We start from the raw sequence: 17,447 nt of genomic DNA, 5'->3' as shown, positions 1-17,447 counted from the left end.
CTTAGATCAAGATCACAAGACAAAGGAGCAGAAGAAGGCCACTTGGCCCATCGAGTCTGCTCAGCCACTCCACCATGAGCTAAACTATTCTCCCAACTAGTTCCAATTTCTGGCTTTTTCCCCATATCCCTTGACACCCTGACTAATTAGATATCTATCAATCTTCTCCTTAAACACCCCCAATGATCAGGCCTCCACAGCTGTATGTGGCAACGAATTCCGTAAATCCACGACCCTCTGGCTAAAAAAATTTCTCCTCATCTCTGTCTTAAATGGGTACCCTCCAATTCTAAGACTATGGCTTCTTGTCCTGGACTCACCCGCCAAGGGAAACAGCCTTTCCACATCTACTCTGTCCAACCCTTTCAACATTCGAAATGTTTCTATGATCCCCTCTCATTCTTCCATACTCTAATGAATACAGTCCAAGAGCCAACAAACACTCCTCATAGGTTAGCCCCTGCATTGCAGGAATCATCCTCGTAAATCTTCTCTGAACTCTCTCCAACATCAGTACATCCCTTCTAAGATAGGAGGCCCAAAACTGCACACAGTATTCCAGATGAGGTCTCACCAGTGCCCCATAGAGCCTCATCAACACCCCCTTACTCTTATACACTATTCCTCTTAAAATGAATGCCAACATAGCATTCGCTTTCCTTACTGCCAACCCAACCTGGTGGTTAACCTTTAGGGTATCCTGTACGAGGACCCCCAAGTCCAAATCCCCTAGCACTTCCGATATTTGAATTTTCTCCCCATCTAAGTAATAATCTGCCTGATTATTTCTTCTTCGAAAATGCACAACCGTACATTTCTCAACATTGTACCTCAACTGCCGTTTCTTTGCCCACTCTCCTAAACTGACCAAGTCTCTCTGCAACCTTTCCATTTCTTCAACACTTCCTGCTCCTCCACCTATCTTGGTGTCATCCGCAAACTTAGCCACAAAACCATTTAATCCATAATCTAAATCATCGATATACATTGTAAAAAGAAGCGGCCCCAACACCAACCCCTGCGGAACACCACCAGTAACCAGCAACCAATCAGAATCGGATCCCTTTATTCCCACCCTTTGCTTTCTGCCTATCAGCCAATGCTCCACCCATTTCAAAATTTTTCCTGTAATTCCATGGGCTCTCATCTTATTAAGCAGCCTCTTATGCGGCACCTTATCGAAGACCTTTTGAAAATCCAAATACACAACATCCACAGCCTCTCCCTTGTCAATCTCTTTTGAGATTACCTCAAAAAAATTCCAATAGGTTGGTGAGGCAGGATCTTCCCTGCATGAAACCATGCTGGTTTGGGCCTATCTTGTCATGCACCTCAAGGTATTTCATAATCTCGTCCTTGAGGATCGACTCCAATAACTTTCCAACTACCTATGTCAGACTAATAGGCCGTAATTTTCTTTTTGCTGCCTCCCTCCTTTCTTAAACAGCAGAACTACATTTGCGACCTTCCAGTCCTCCGGAACCATGCCAGAGTCTATTGATTCCTGGAAGATCATTTCCAATGCCTCCACAATCTCCAAAGCCACTTCCTTCAGAACCCATGGGTGCACCTCATCCAGTCTGGAAGACTTATCTATTCTTAGTCCTTTTAGCTTCCCAAGCACTTTCTCTCTAGGAATCTTGACTGTACCCAATTCTATTCCCTGAGACCTCTGGCTATCAGGTATGTTGCTAATGTCTTCCACCGTAAAGACTGATCAAAATTGTATTGATAAAAATATTTTAAAGTAAGTGTGTGTGTGTGTATACACACACACCCACACAAAATGAGTGGTGGACTGAAGGAGGCACATGAAATCCAGTCCTTTGCCGATAATAATGACGTGCATAATTTTTAGAACGCTGTCAAAACCATCTGCGCCAATAAATCGATGCGTTACTCCCCTGAAAACAGCAGATGGTCTTACACTTCTAAAGAATCAGAATACAATTCTGCTGAGGTGGGCTGAGCATCTTAACACCCTGCTTAATCAGGACTCTGACGAAGACCCCACCATCCTGGATGAACTGCCTGAACTTCCTCCTATCCACGACCTCAGTCTACCACCAACCTTCCAGGATGTTCCATCAGCTGTCCATTCCCTTAACCAGTTCATCACCAAGGCCTGGACTGAAGAGAACATCCCACAGCTATAGAGAAATGCAAACATCGTTGTCATTTATAAGAACAAGGGTGACAAGGCCATCTGTGGCAATAGTCGAGGCATATCATTCCTTTCTGTTGCTGGAAAGGTCCTGGCTAAGGTGATGCTTCAGAAACTCATCAGCAACATCACCGAGTCAATGCTGCCTGAATTGCAGTATGGATTTAGGAAGAACAGGAGCATGATCGACATGATCTTCATAGCCCGGCAGCTTCAGGAAAAGTGCCGGGAGCAACATCAGGACCTGTTTATGGCCTTTGTCGACTTCTCCAAAGCATTCGACACTGTGCAAAGAGAGCTCTTATGGGATGTCCTCCTCAGGTTTGGCTGTCCCAATAAATTTGTTAACATCCTCTGCCAGTTCCACGATGGGATGACTGCTCGGGTGACCATAAGAGGACAAGAGTTCGAGCCCTTCCTTGTACGCACAGGGGTGAGGCAGGGGTGTGTGCGCTAGGGCCAGTGCTCTTTAACATCTTCCTCTTGTGTGTTACCAAGCTTCTCCACAACGAGATTGAAGACAACAGTGGTGTGGCAGTGGACGTCAGATTAGATAGCAACCACTTTGACATCAGGAGGCTCCATGCAACCACAAACTCCGTAGAGAGCGAGTCCTGGAGCTGCAATATGCCGACGACTGCGCTCTTGTGGCCCATACTCCAGAGGATCTTCAGACTGTCCTTGCTGTGGTGGTGAGAGCATACAGCAGGATGGGGCTGACTGTCAATACCACCAAGACAGAAGTGGTTTGCCATTGGAGTACCAGTATCCCAACCACTCTACCTGCCTTCACTGTTGGTGATGAAAAGTTGTCAGTGGTGCCATCTTTCAAATATCTGGGGAGCATTCTCTCTGAGGATAGCGGCATTGACGACAACATCCAGAGCCACATTAAACAGGCATCTGCTGCCTTTGGGAGACTTCGGTATAGAGTCTTTCAGAACAGAAGCCTTCCTCCCTCCACAAAGGTCGCCATATACCAAGCGGTCTGTGTCACCACCCTCCTTTATAGCTGTGAAGCTTGGGTAACCTACAGCCATCACATCAAGTCCTTGGAGCGCTTCCACATGAGCTGCCTCCAGCGCATCCTGGGAATTACCTGGCGTGAGCGGGTGCCTCACACTGAAATACTTGAAAAAACCAACTGCAGAAGTATTGAGGCCATGGTCATCCAGCGTCAGCTGCAGTGGCTGGGGCACGTGATAAGGATGCCCCAAGTCGGCTACCCCGCAGAGTGTTATACGGCCAGCTACATCATGGGCAATGCTCAGCTGGAGGGCCAAAGAAGCGCTATAAGGATCAGATGAAGAATGCTTTAAGGAAGTGCAAGATCAGACCCGAGGACCTGGAGGATGTTGCTGCTGACCATACCACTTGGCGACAGCTGTGTAGGGACAGGATTCATATTCTGGAAATGGAAAGAACAACTAGAAGACAGCAGAAGAGAGCCTGGAGAAATGCAGCCATGGTTGCCACCAGTACTACCCACTACCACATATACCTGTCCCGGGTCCAGGATAGAACTGTATAGTCATCAAAGATCTCACCGTTAAAGGAGTGGACATTGTCATCGGATTTCGATGGACAACTGGAGACGCCTGGTCAAAATTTCTGTTACTGTGAATAGCTAAGTGAGTAAAAGATGAACTGATTTCCAAAAGGCATAAAGTTAAAGATGACACATTTCTTTAATACTTTAAGAAAACTTTTTTATTTCCATCTTTTACAGTTTCAAGATAACAAAAAAGGAAAAGGGCCCAAAGCAAGTGCTTGCGCACCCTGCATGGCAATACTTAGTAATGCCCCCTTTGGCAAGTATCATAACTTGTAAACGCTTTTTGTAGCCAGCAAAGAGTCTTGCAATTCTTGTTTGGGGGATTTTCACCCATTCTTCCTTGCAAAAGGCTTCTAGTTCTGTAAGATTCTTGGGTCGTCTTGCATGCACTGCTCTTTTGAAGTCTATCCACAGATTTTCGATGATGTTTGGGTCAGGGGACTGTGAGGGCCATGGCAAAACCATCAGCTTGCACCTCTTGCGGCAGTCCATTGTGGATTTTGAGGTGTGTTTAGGTTCATTATCCTGTTGTAGAAGCCACTCTCTTTTCATCTTCAGCTTTTTTACAGATGGTGTGATGCTTGCTTCCAGAATTTGCTGGTATTTAATTGAATTCATTCTTCCCTCTACCAGTAAATGTTCCCCGTGCCACCGGCTGCAACACAAGCCCAAAGCATGATCAATCCATCCCCTGTGCTTAACAGTTAGAGAGGGGTTTTTTAGATGAACTTCTGCACCCTTTTTTCTCCAAACATACCTTTGCTCATTGCAGCCAAAAAGTTCTATTTTAACTTCATCAGTCCACAGGACTTGTTTCCAAAATGCATCAGGCTTGTTTAGATGTTCCTTTGAACATTCTGAATAGAACTTTGTGTGCATGAGGATTTTCCGACAGCAGTACCTGTCCTTCCAAATGGGTTCTGTGAGCATTTCACTATGTTTGGTGTCCATTTCCATTTTCCTTCTTCAATCCCGGCCTCTCTGTAGAAAATGGGTCCCCATTCTTTTTCCCTGCGCTCTTGCTAGAATGTTCTCAAGACAAATCCATTCGCTCTTTCAACAAGCCTAACTTATCAATCAACTGAATTTTTAATTTAAACAGAAAAACAGTGAAATACTCAATTGTATGATGTAATTAAAGAAACACTTATTGCAGAGTATTAAATACCCAACAGCATAACTGAATTAATAAAGCATGGTTGGAAACCAATCACTCATATAAAGATACAGCACGGTGACACGTCCTTCAGCCCACATCGCTCAGTTACACCCATGCGGCCAATTAACTTACTAACTCTATGTCTTTGGAACGTGGGAGGAAACCAGACCACCCGGAGGAAACACCATGGTCATGGTGATAATGTAGAAACTCCTTATAGACAGCGATGGGAATTGAACCTTTGTCACTTTGAATACCCTTTCTATAAGATATCTAGGGACATAGAAAATAGCCACATAACTAAATTTATTTTTCTATTTAAACTAAGGAGAAAGAAAAATTGCAAACACAGGAAAATCTGCAGATGTTGGAAATCCAAAGCAACACAGAGTGTTTTTGTTACTATTCTGAAGCTTTTCCCCCCAAAAAGGCAGCTTCTCAGTATTCAATATAAAAACAGTTATGGCAATTGCTTTATGCACTCAACATTTGATAGAATGGGCTTTAACAGTTATATGGAAAGGAAATTTGGCCTGAGTAGCTAATGCCAGTGTTTAGACTCCATCTACGGACCACCTCATGTCATCTCACAACTTTCAACACACCCTCCTATTCTTTATCCTATTTTTATGCTTCCCTATAAACATAGCACCAGCTGTCTTTATTATTCTTTAAGGAAAGTTTCATATTTTATTTCCTTTGCCTTTTCCATCCCTCTCCCAGCCTATCTGCAACTTGAAACCACTTATCGGCTCACTGCTCTAGTTTTGAAGAATGATCTTTGAACAGAAATCTTCTTGACCTGACAAGTGTTTCAAGTTTTTTCTAATTTTTTTCAGAATACCATTTTTCTGATTTTTATTTATCCTTAACAAATCACAATCCAAAGCAATGAAATAGTCTCGAAGGTGGAACTTAACAACTTACTTTCGTGAGATATTCTACTTTCAGGTTGTCAATCACCAAATTTTTTTGCGATAACTCAATCTTCAACAGCTGTAAGTTGTGAAGAAGCTCCTTCCTCTCAATGAGTTGCTTCGTGACTTTGGTTGAAGCTTCCCTCTCTTCTGATGAAGATACATCATCGGTTGGCACAGTTGTTTCCAAACTAATATCCTCAGACTCAAAGGAGCTGGATACATGGGCTTTGTTCTCATCTTTACAGTTCTTTCGAGACATGGTTTTCCTCTGGATAACTTACAGGATGAAGGCGCTGGATTCTAAATACAAAACAAAGAATTTTGAGCCCTCTCTTCTATAGTGTATTGAGTATTTTAGTAATATTAGAGTAATATTGTAAATACATTTGTTTGGTTAAGCATTCTTTGTTTATATAATTCATTAGATTATATGTAAAAGCACGTGAATGGCATACATTATTATGCAACATCATATGCGCATGCTTCCCTTAAAAAATGAACTAAGTAGACCTGTTTCCTGACATCTATGTTTTTCTTTCAATTAGTTTTTGAAGTTACAAAACACAACATCTTCCTCAAAAGTTAAATTCAGTCAAACTAATCACCCCTTGATGACTCAGAAAAGAAAGTACACGCAAATAGCAAAGTTTTAAAGGAAGTGGTATATTGTCAAGGAGGAGAACAACACAAAAATCAAAACCAATAAATTGACTTCAGTTATTACCAAACATTTTAGACCAGCCCAGGGGAGTATCCATCCTCTTAACTCAAAAGATGTAGCTTTAAAGATCAACATTTTTGCCCTTTCCTAGTTGCCGTAAAGGAAGTCTTTTGGAGTACAACCCTTTGGCCCAACAAGTCCATGTTGACCACTGTTACTGGTGGCACATTCTCAGACATATTTTCTAACACACTCCTGATGACCTTTGTGTTTGCCAGATGGCCATTGTGGAGTTAGAAGATTAAAAATTTGCACCAATTTCTCAGCTTGCCTGCCCTTGTTGCAGCAGCATTTACATAGCTGGTGAATGTAATCTGTTCTTTGATTATATTGGAAAATGTAAATGCATACATTATATTTTCTATGTATTACAGTATTTACTCAACAGTATTTCAGTATTTACTCAAATGCACATATTGCATCTTTTATATTTACTATGTAACCACTGCTAGCTGAATAGAGGGTATTCACTATGTAGCCATGACTTTTGACCTAATCACTATTAATTCATGAAGAGAACTAGAATGAAACCAAGTAGAAAGATAACGGTGGCGAGTAAGGTGATGAAATATGTGGCAGTATGTCAACACAAGACTAATTAAGAAATAACTGTGGTTAGGGATGAGAGGACACCTGGTCTAAAATGTAAACTAGGACATAATTAAGTTGGGGAGTAAAACAATAGTGGAAAGTCGAGAGCGGATATATTGATGATATGTAATCACAGGCCAACTGGATATGATAATGTAGCTAAGATAGGAAATTGCTATAAAAAATGCTGTATACAAGCCTCGATGGGCAGTCAGCAACTACCTTTCTGATTGTCTCAGCTTTGATTTGCAAATTAAAGTTTAAAACTTCTTGAAGGATTTTCTGCACCTCCTTGTCGTTTGTGAGAAACGAGAAACCATGACAAAATTGGCGTCACGAACAGGATCAGATAGAGACCCGCGAGGAAGGGAACGGCAGATTGGGACCCTCGGGGACCCTCACGGGGCTAACAGAATTAAGGGTGCACCCAAAGTAAAAAGGTGAGCGCTTTTTGTGATAATTCGGAATAAGAATTCTGTTGGTTCTGGGAGGTCTCGGGGACTCAGAAGTGTGAAGCAACTGCCGAAGGGTCTCTCCGATCCAAAGAATCTGGCAGAATTGGGGATAAAAGGAGGCTCAGAGGATTAATCAAGAGCACGGCAGTGGGGGTAAGTTCGAATAAAGTAATAATAAATTAAGTAAGAAAATTCCTCGTGGTGTTGGTAAGTCCCTGTGGATACCTCTTCGCATGAAACGGAGGGCTGAACAGGCAGGGAAGAAGAATTAAAAATCCTCGTGAATACCGCCTTAAGAAGTATAAGGGGTGAAAGGAGGCGAGGTGTAAAAGGAAAAGGTTCTGTGGAAACTGTCCTAAGTAGGGGTCTGCACGGGCAGAACGTAATAAGAGATAAAGATAGTTTAATAGATAATTTAGACGCTGGTGAGATAAACCATAAGGCTAGGCATAGAAATAGAGTTAGAAAAATAATATTATTAAATAGGCAAGTCATGAGATTCTAAAAATACCATAATAGAAAAAGGGAAAAAGAGAACAACATGACAGAGAAAGGAACAGCAGTAGAAATGTTGAGCAGAAAATTCCCGGTGTGTCAAGGTAAGATCGCGGAAATTTCAGAAAAATGGGAAAAAAAAACTAAAGAACTGGTCACGAAATGGCCAAGAGAAGGAACATTTGATGTAAGCTTATGTGAGGAAATGGAAGCGCTAATTAAAAATCACAAACCCAAAGATAAATCTAAGAAAAGAGAAGGAAAAAGGGAACAAAAAATGGAAGTGTTAAAACTCTTTAGGATGGAGGGAGAAAGGTTAAGAAAGACGGGAGGTATATTAATAGTAAGTAAAAAAGACACTGAGAAACGAAACGAGCAGTCTGATAAAGAGAAGGAGAAGCATACCAGGGAGCCGGCTTCGGCTCTATACCCAGACCTGAAAGACGTAAAAAAACCTCCTCCCTATTATGAGAAAGAAACCCTTAAGCAGTGTCCGATGATAACAGGAAGAGTGGATCTAAATGGAGAAATTAAAGTCTGGGATACTGAGGAGGAAAGAAAGAATCACGAAAAGGAGCAGGAGGAACTACGGAAGGTAATAGAAGAAGACAGGGCAAAGATAGAACAGGAGAGAAGGGAAATAGTAGAAGAGATCAAAGGGTTACAGGAATTAAAAGCAAAAAGGGATGAAGAGAAATCTTTGTTATATGGGCACGGAACTGAACAGGCCAGAGCAGAAGGAGACTTGTCCGGAGAGCAAGAGTTAAGTAGCGAAGGAGAGGGTATGAGAGAATGTAGGCAGAAGATAGGAGACAGGAGCCTTGAAGGGGAAAGAGAGAGAGTGAAAAGGCAGATATTAGAAACAGAGGGAGAGATTAGGGAATTACAGCGGAGACTGAATTTCCAATGAGAGTTTGAGGATTTCGCATGGGCCAAAGCAAATGCTAGCTCAAGGCAGAAAGAAAGAACTCCACGAGGAGGCCAAGGGAGAAAGGAAACCCCGGAAAGAATCATGTGGCAGCCAGTGAAAACGTGCTCAGAAACAGATGGGGAGTCAGGCGAGGAGGAGAGTCAGGAGACGTGGGAAAGGAAAGGGAGAATGATGCCGGTGTTAGTAAAAGGATTGGGACAAGTACAGTATATTCCTTGGGGATCCCAGGACCTGGAAGGGCTGAAAAACACCCTGCCCAGCCTACATGAGGGTGCAGGAAAGTGGATTAGGGCCTTTGAGGAAGAAACCACGGGACGAATGTGGGCTATGGGAGATTTAAAGGCGCTGCTGATAAGGCTGATGGGAACCTCCAAACTACAAGAGTTGATGGAAGTGGCTGGCATACAGAATGCGGACAGCACACTGATTGACGGGGCCAGATTTGACACAGTGAGGCAGAGGGTATGGGGGGCCCTCAGGGAGCTCTATCCACCCAAAATGGACCCCAAAGCCATGAAAGGGGATCCACTGGGAGACACTGAAAATCCAGCAGCCTATATAGAAAATCAGTTGAAAAGGTGGAGACTGGAAACTGAACAAGAGGTGGAAGGCAACCCGTTTATGACCTGGATGTTCCGAAATGCTGTTTTGGATGCGATGCCTTCCCAAGTTAAGCCTAAACTTGAGGAAGTGGTTGGATTGATGTCAATGACCCCACAGGAATTCAGGGACCACGTAGTCTATGCGGTCGAAAAATATCGAAAAGACAAACGAAAGTTGACTGAGCAGCAAGAAGAAGTGCAAAGAAAGCTGATACAAATGCAGCTTGAAGAACTTAAAAAGGAAAAAGAAAAAGGCAAGAAGATGCTGCCAGCAATGACTGATTTAAGCGCAGCCGTTGAAATGAATGAAATGTCATTATATGGAGGGACCAGTCGTGCCGTAAGACAGAGCCCAGAAAACCCCATGCCAATAATAAACGTCTTTGGGGGTGCTTTTCCACAAATGCCCTATCAGGGACAGGATAAATTTAAACAGCAGCCCAGACAGGACTGGAAATCCCAAGGAGGGGGGCAGAGAGGTTATGGGCAGGAAGGACCAGTAAGGAAACAGGGGGGAAGAGAGATACAGAGACTGTGCTGGGGATGTAACCAGCCAGGACACATAAGAAGGGACTGCCCACTTAGGCCATGGGCCGTCACATACCAGCGGGAACCAATGAGAGGGGAACCACAGTCTAGCCAAGGACCAGACCCCGCAGGGCCGAATGGACCCGTGAACCCCTATGCAAGACATTAGGGGTGCCCAGAGAACCCAGGTGGGAAGGGACACTACCCAGTGATAACAAGGGAGGCAGAGGAGGAACCCATTGTTCAGGTTGTGTTAGAAGGGCAGCTGACACCAATGTTGATAGATACTGGAGCCACGTATACTTGCGTACAGCCGCAGTATGCCCTTCACCTTCCCATGTCAGGAAAATTTATTAAGACTGTAGGGTTCTCGGGAAAAACACAGTTGACACAATGTATAGCTCCAGTGAGATTAAGGATGGGCAGCAAAGGAATAGTTTTGCCGATATTAGTGTCCAAAGGAACTCCGGTGAATTTGCTAGGCAGAGATGCCCTATTACAACTAGAATTAAAATCAGAATGTACCAGAAGTGGGTTGAGTGTGGAAAGAGTAAATGCTCAATTACTAGTGCGGGAAGTCAAGAAAGCTAATGTCTTCTGGATAGGAGACGTAGAAGATCAGATCTGGGAAACCTGGGAAAAATGGAAAAAGGGCGTGCAGGCGATATTGCCCCAGGCTGTAGCACCCAAATCCGAATTACATTGCACAGTGATTTTTGACGAAACTCAGAACAAAGAGCTAAAGGAGAGATGGCACAAGGAGGCAGGCAACCGGCAGCACCTAAGAGGAGAAGCTATAATAATTGGGAGACAAGGGGCAGCCCTGCAAGTCAGGTGGAATACCTTCTTGGAGAAATGGTACAGGAGACTGGAAGCCTAGTAAATGAGGGACATCAGTCTAAAGACCTAGGACCCTTAGTAAAGCACGCTGGAACCGTAGCGGTGTGGAGGAAAATTATGCCACAGGTGTGGGTATCGGGAGACAACGACTACTTTAAAATAGAGGTGGATATAGATATAGTAGGAGCAGCAAAGGAGGTCGAAGTAACTCCCCAGCCACACCTGACGTTATTGGGAAAGGAGGAAGGCCAGCAGAGAGATAACAAGCTGGATAGGTTACCATCTATTCTGTGGTCACAACATGACACGGATGTAGGGAAAATAAGAATAGCCAGTCCAGTAGAAATAAAGCTGAAAAAGGGAGCAGTTCCACCCAGGAGACCACAATATCCTTTGAAACTAGAGGCAGAAGAGGGAATAGCGCCAACGATACAAGGGCTACTGGAGGCAGAAGTACTCAAAAGGACAGACAGCCCATGTAATACCCCACTGTTACCTGTCCTTAAAGGGGATAAGTCTAAATGGAGACTGGTGCATGACCTGCGAGCGGTGAATGAGGTAGTGGAGGACTGGCCAGCGGTAGTTCCCAACCCACACACGCTCTTGACTAATGTTCCACCAGAGGCAGACTATTTTTCAGTGATTGATTTGTGTTCGGCTTTTTTCAGTGTTCACCTGGCAGATCAGTGTCAGTACCTATTTGCATTTACATACAGAGACAACCAGTATACCTACACTAGAATGCCTCAAGGATTTAAATATTCACCACACGTATTTAATCAAGAGTTAAAGGCGGACCTAGAGGGCATATCGTTGGAAAGTACATTGATACAGTATGTGTATGATTTGTTGATTTGCTCCGAAAGTGAGGGACAGTGTGAACAGGATACCATAACCCTTTTAGAGAGACTGGCGCATGGAGGGCATAAGGTGTCTAGAAAGAAGCTGCAATTTTGCAAGCAACAGGTAGAATACCTAGGTAGAGTGATATCCAAGGGAGCGAAGGCGATAGCGCCGGATCAAATTGAAGCTATAACTAAAGCTCCCAAGCCCCAGACAGTGGGGCCGATGACGACATTTCTGGGACTGACAGGATATAGTTCAGATTGGATTGGGGAATATGCTGAAATTGTAACGCCACTAAGGAAAATAATGAAGGAAGCAGGACATACAAGCTTGAGGAGTAATCTACAGTGGAATGAGGAGGCGGAAGTAGCCTTCAATACTATAAAGCAGGAATTGCAGTCAGCCCCAGCATTAGCTTTGCCTGACTACGAGAAGGCCTTTCATCTGTACGTATCCAACCGACAGGAAGGCTATGCCGCTGCAGTTCTAACGCAGGAGACTGGCACAGGTAAAGCAAAGCAACCAATAGCATACTACAGTGCGAAACTGGATGAGGTGGCTCAGAGGTACCCACCTTGTTACCAGGGATTGGCGGCACTATACTATGCATATGAAAAGGCATCATCCGTAACCATGGGCTATCCTGTGATTCTGTACACACACCACAAGGTAGCAGAATTACTGGAAAGAGGGAAATTCGTGTTGACACCAGCCAGGATAGCAGCATATCAGATGCTACTGACATTTCCAGATATAACTATACAGAGGTGCACCACCAGTAACATAAGTGATTATGTCCCTTTAGGGTATGAAGGAGAACCCCATGTTTGTGTAAGGAAAACAATGACATTCACTAAATTGAGAGCAGATTTACGATCAGCACCATTAGAGGACGAAGATAAAAAGGTCCTGTTTGTAGATGGCTCTTGTTACAGAGATCACGATGGTAATCACGCAGGGTTCTCAGTACTGCAACAGGATCAGGCAGACTTCAAGGTCATCAGAATAGAGGCATGTCCCCAACCGTGCTCCGTCCAGCTAGCGGAAATCAGAGCTTTGACGGCAGCGTGTGAAATGATGGAAGGAGAGAAAGTTGATATCTATACAGATTCAGCATATGCTCATGGAGTGTGTCATTTGTTTGGGGCAGTGTGGAAACAGAGAGGTTTTAAAAAGAGCAATGGAGATCCCATACAGCACTGTCAGCAGATTTTAGATCTAATAAAAGCGCTGATGAAACCTAAAGCACTGGCTATAGTAAAATGCCAGGCACATAAAAAAGGAAACGATGCAGTAACAAAGGGAAATCAAGCTGCAGATGAAGCAGCCAGGAAAGCGTCTGGGTGTACATCCGCTGTTATTGCACCCCAGGTAAGTCTAGAGCCGGGACCTATGGTAGAGGACCTAATTGAAATACAGGGAAAGGCAACTTTGGCAGAACAAACACTGTGGAGACGAAGGGGGGCCAAGCAGAACCCAGAAGGCCTATGGACCACGGAAGATGGCCTACTGGTAGCTCCCACCCCTTTACTGACTATCCTGATCTCGGAAGCACATGGGGTGGATCATTGTGCAAGGGGGGAAGTAATAAGGAAAATAAAAAAGGATGGATTTTGGTCGCCTTATTTACAGGCTTCAGTAGACCATGTGTTGTCACAGTGCGAGGTATGCGCGCAGAATAATGTTCGGAAAGGAATTACAACCCCAATAGGTCATATACCCGTACCTGAAGGGCCATTTAAACACCTAGTGATTGACTATGTAGACATGATAAAAACAGTAAGAGGGAAAAGATACATATTGGTGGTAATCAACAGATTCAGCAGATGGGTAGAGGCAGTACCCTCGAAAGATCAAGGGGCAGGAACAGAGGTGAAATTCCTGACAAACGAAGTGATCCCAAGGTTTGGGATACCAACAGAAATTAGCTCAGACAATGGTTCAGCTTTCATCCAAAAAGTGGTCAAGTTAATACTGCAAGCACTGAGAATAAAGCAGAGATTTGGATGTGTGTATCACCCTCAGTCGCAGGGTATAGTGGAAAGAATTAACGGGACCTTAAAAGCCAAACTAAACAAAATCTGTGCAGATCCTAAACTCAACTGGGTCGATGCACTACCATTAGCATTAATGAGTTACCGCATGCAGACTAATCGGATGACGTATCTAACACCGCATGAAATGCTAACCGGAAGGCCCATGCCAGTGACCCAGTGGAGAGGACCATATAAAGGGCCTAGTTTGGAACAATTGGAATTGGAATTAAAACAATACATTCGGCAATTAACTATGATACATAAGTCTATTTATGCACAGGAAAAACAGAAAGAACCAGAGATCGATCAAGGGGAAGGACCAATCCAGCCAGGCGATCAGGTCTACGTGCCAGTGTTTCGAAGAAAGTGGAACAAACCCAGAAGGGAAGGGCCCTTTACAGTAACCAAAGCATCACCCACCGCAGTTCAAGTGGAAGGACGCTCCACCTGGTATCATCTCAATCACTGCACTAGAGCAATCCCCCAGGTAGTCAGGTGGGCCACCCGAGGTAAGTGGTGAAGAGGAACAAACAGTAAGGGACAGACAAGAGCAACAAGAAGCTGACACTGAACTGCAGGAACTTGACCAAGTAATAAGGGAAATTTTTGGTCCTGAGGACAGGCCAGAAGACCCTAAGGATGGGGTTATGGATGGTAGTACTCTTTCAGATAATGGTGATGACTTGAGGGCGACCAGTCCTGCCCCACGAGATAATACACTTAGATACTCTTGTGCAGATTTGGAGACCATTAATTTGGCAGATGTGGCATGGCATGGGACTGTTAGGATCCCACAAAACCTGAGAGAAAGGAGTAAGAAGAGCACAATGGTTACCTTCGTACCATGGTACCAGAACATGTGGTACCAATGGGCAAATTATACAGCAGGGATGATGAAGAGACAGAATTGTTATCTATGCTCAAGGGCAAGTCCAGTGCAATACGTAGCCCCCATGCCTTATAACCCCTCCACCTGCACGCAATGGCAAAAGGAGCGGAGGGGGCAGTGTGCGCGGCAGTGTCCAAGTGTAGTCAAGACCTGCAGTATGGGAATTTGTAGCAGGATGGATCCTTGTTATCAGAAATGTATTGATAACACACCAATGTGCCCTTATTGGTGTATGTTATACCAGGCTTCCTCGCAGTTTGATCAAAACAAGCTTGCCTCTAACTGTAATTATAGCAGACCGTGGGCTATAAATAAAAGAAGCCAGACATCCACTTTGGGAAAGCTTAAAATGCAGGAACATTTGAGTTATGAATGTTTCACACGGACGGGTGACCTCTCGGTTGGGCATTTCAGCAGCAACTGTGTTAAAATTTGGGATGTAACCCCAGGCCGAAGATACCAGACAGGTACCCCTCTGCCCGAGGATGCACTGAACTCCCAGACCATCCCGTTAGCAGATACCTGGTGGCTGTGTGGACAGGAGGGGGGTCTGAGATCCACGCTTCCCCTTAATAGGGCGGGTACATGTACGCGTGTATGCTGATTCAAGAAGTTGTAGTATCCCCTGAAATACAGTTTGACACCTCGAGGCAACAGACACTAAAACAGAGGAAGAGAAAATATGAGCCTGACCTGACAATTCGGATCGACAGTATAGGACAGCCGAGGGGTATACCTAACGAGTTTAAGGCAAGAAATGAGATTGCTGCGGGCTGGGAAGCACTTATACCTATAATAGGGGTTAGCAAAAATGTTGAATGGATAAATTATATATATTATAATCAACAGAGATTCATTAACTACACTGATGATGCACTAGAGGCCTTGGGACAGCAGCTAGGTGCAACCAGTAGAGTGGCGTGGCAAAATAGACAGGTACTAGACTGGCTATTGGCAGGAAAAGGAGGAGTTTGTGTAATGTTTGGGGAACAGTGCTGTACTTTTATACCGAATAACACTAGTCCGGAGGGATCGTTTACCAGAGCAATGAATAAACTGAAAAATCTAAGAAAAGAAGTTAAACAAAATGCAGGGTTCGGACACCAGTTCTTTGACTGGTTAAACAGTAAACTAGGAGGATGGGGAGCATGGCTGACCAAGATTGCAGTAACCATTGGTATTGTATTGCTAAGCTGTGCGGTCATTCTGTGCTGTTTTCTTCCATGCCTCAAGTCGCTTGTAGTGCGTGCTGCAATGAAACGGTTTCCGACACTCCTGGAAATTGTTGGGTCGAGCCCTATGGAGAAGGAGGACCGATGATGTATTCGTACAGTTTACGAGACACGCAAGACGAACAGGAGAGAGATGAAATATGTGGGGATTAGGCTGTGAAGGCTCCTGAGTCTTTTTCCCTGTCTCAGATACGAAGGGACGGGTTTTTGGCTCAGCGGCCTAGGGAGGTAGGGAGAGAACACTTTGAGTCTTAAGCGCAGGAAACTATAGTTTAACCCAAATTTGGGAGTAAATGCGTGGCTTTATTTGAGCTTTTGTGCATAGACTGTCAGTCCTCTCTCTCTCTCTCTCTGTATGAGACCCTGTGGGTCTCAAAGGGAGATTATATTGGAAAATGTAAACGCATACATTATATTTTCTATGTATTACAGTATTTACTCAACAGTATTTCAGTATTTACTCAAATGCACACATTGTATTTTCTATATTTACTATGTAACCACTGCTAGCTGAATAGAGGGTATTCACTATGTAGCCATGACTTTTGACCTAATCACTATTAATTCATGAAGAGAACTAGAATGAAACCAAGTAGAAAGGTAACGGTGGCGAGTAAGGTGATGAAATATGGGGCGGTATGTCAACGCATGACTAATTAAGAAATAACTGTGGTTAGGGATGAGAGGACACCTGGTCTAAAATGTAAACTAGGACATAATTAAGTTGGGGAGTAAAACAATAGTGGAAAGTCGAGAGCGGATATATTGATGATACGTAATCACAGGCCGACTGGATATGATAATGTAGCTAAGATAGGAAATTGCTATAAAAAATGCTGTATACAAGCCTCGATGGGCAGTCAGCTACTAGCTTTCTGATTGCCTCAGCTTTGATTTGCAAATTAAAGTTTAAAACATCTTGACGGATTTTCTGCACCTCCTTGTCGTTTGTGAGAAACGAGAAACCACGACAGTTGGTTACACAAGATGTTACCAGTTACACCCAAGATGCTTATCATTAGGGATTTGATGACGGTGTCTCCACTGTGGGAGGGGCTCAATGCTTGACAACTGTGTGATAGGCATATCATCACAAGCTGTTACTTTGATGACAGATTGTAAAATGTTACAGGAATCAAATTCAAATATAGCGTAATGTTTTACAGTACCAGCTTTTGGAAGGTTGGGGTTCAATTCCCACCGCTGCCTGCAAGGAGTTTAGTAAATTCATCCTGTGACTGCATGTGCTTGCTCCTTTTCCCCCCACATTCCAAAAAGACATATTTCTGTACATTTCAAATGACAATACTTCACTGTACGTTATGATGTTTCAATGTATACGTGCCAACTAAACCTAAGCTCTGTTCACAAAAAATAAACACTGGATCAGACTGGAGCATCTAATAGAGTAGCTAATGAGTTTGGATGCTCTTCCTGTGATGAGTGGGATTCCTCCCCTCATCCCAAAGTGTATCCTAATGTG

General features: G+C 43.8%; 2 protein-coding genes across 7 annotated transcripts in view; one reads left to right on the top strand and one right to left on the bottom strand.

Annotated features, from left to right (window-relative positions):
• pibf1 (progesterone immunomodulatory binding factor 1) overlaps positions 1-17,447 on the bottom strand; it is a 180,361-nt gene that overhangs the window by 147,383 nt on the left and 15,531 nt on the right. For all 6 annotated transcript variants that reach the window (XR_010018032.1, XM_063048444.1, XM_063048441.1 and 3 more), the window contains exon 2: positions 5,806-6,098. Coding sequence is in view for 5 of the 6 variants with exons in the window: in XM_063048444.1 (XP_062904514.1) it covers positions 5,806-6,057 (252 nt within the window). In the remaining variant the exon portion in view is untranslated. The remainder of the gene's footprint in view (positions 1-5,805; positions 6,099-17,447) is intronic.
• Positions 10,977-16,884, top strand: LOC134347311 (uncharacterized). Its single transcript, XM_063049706.1, has 4 exons — positions 10,977-12,020; positions 12,120-13,178; positions 14,124-14,352; positions 15,966-16,884. The coding sequence occupies exons 1-4, from the start codon at positions 10,977-10,979 to the stop codon at positions 16,115-16,117; spliced, it is 2,484 nt and encodes an 827-aa protein (XP_062905776.1). The 3' UTR covers positions 16,118-16,884.

The sequence above is a fragment of the Mobula hypostoma genome, chromosome 5, assembly GCF_963921235.1.
Source record: "Mobula hypostoma chromosome 5, sMobHyp1.1, whole genome shotgun sequence".
Classification (NCBI taxonomy): Eukaryota; Metazoa; Chordata; class Chondrichthyes; order Myliobatiformes; family Myliobatidae; genus Mobula; species Mobula hypostoma.
The sequence above is the reverse complement of the archived record's forward strand: the minus strand, read 5'-3'. Positions and strand labels throughout refer to the sequence as shown.

Coding starts and splice junctions, on each gene's coding strand:
- LOC134347311 (XM_063049706.1), top strand. CDS start 10,977: ATGGTACAGGAGACTGGAAGCCTAGTAAATGAGGGACATCAGTCTAAA. Junction 12,021..12,119: donor AAGCTCCCAAGCCCCAGACA/GTGGGGCCGATG, acceptor AAAATAATGAAG/GAAGCAGGACATACAAGCTT. Junction 13,179..14,123: donor CCGCTGTTATTGCACCCCAG/GTAAGTCTAGAG, acceptor ATTTATGCACAG/GAAAAACAGAAAGAACCAGA.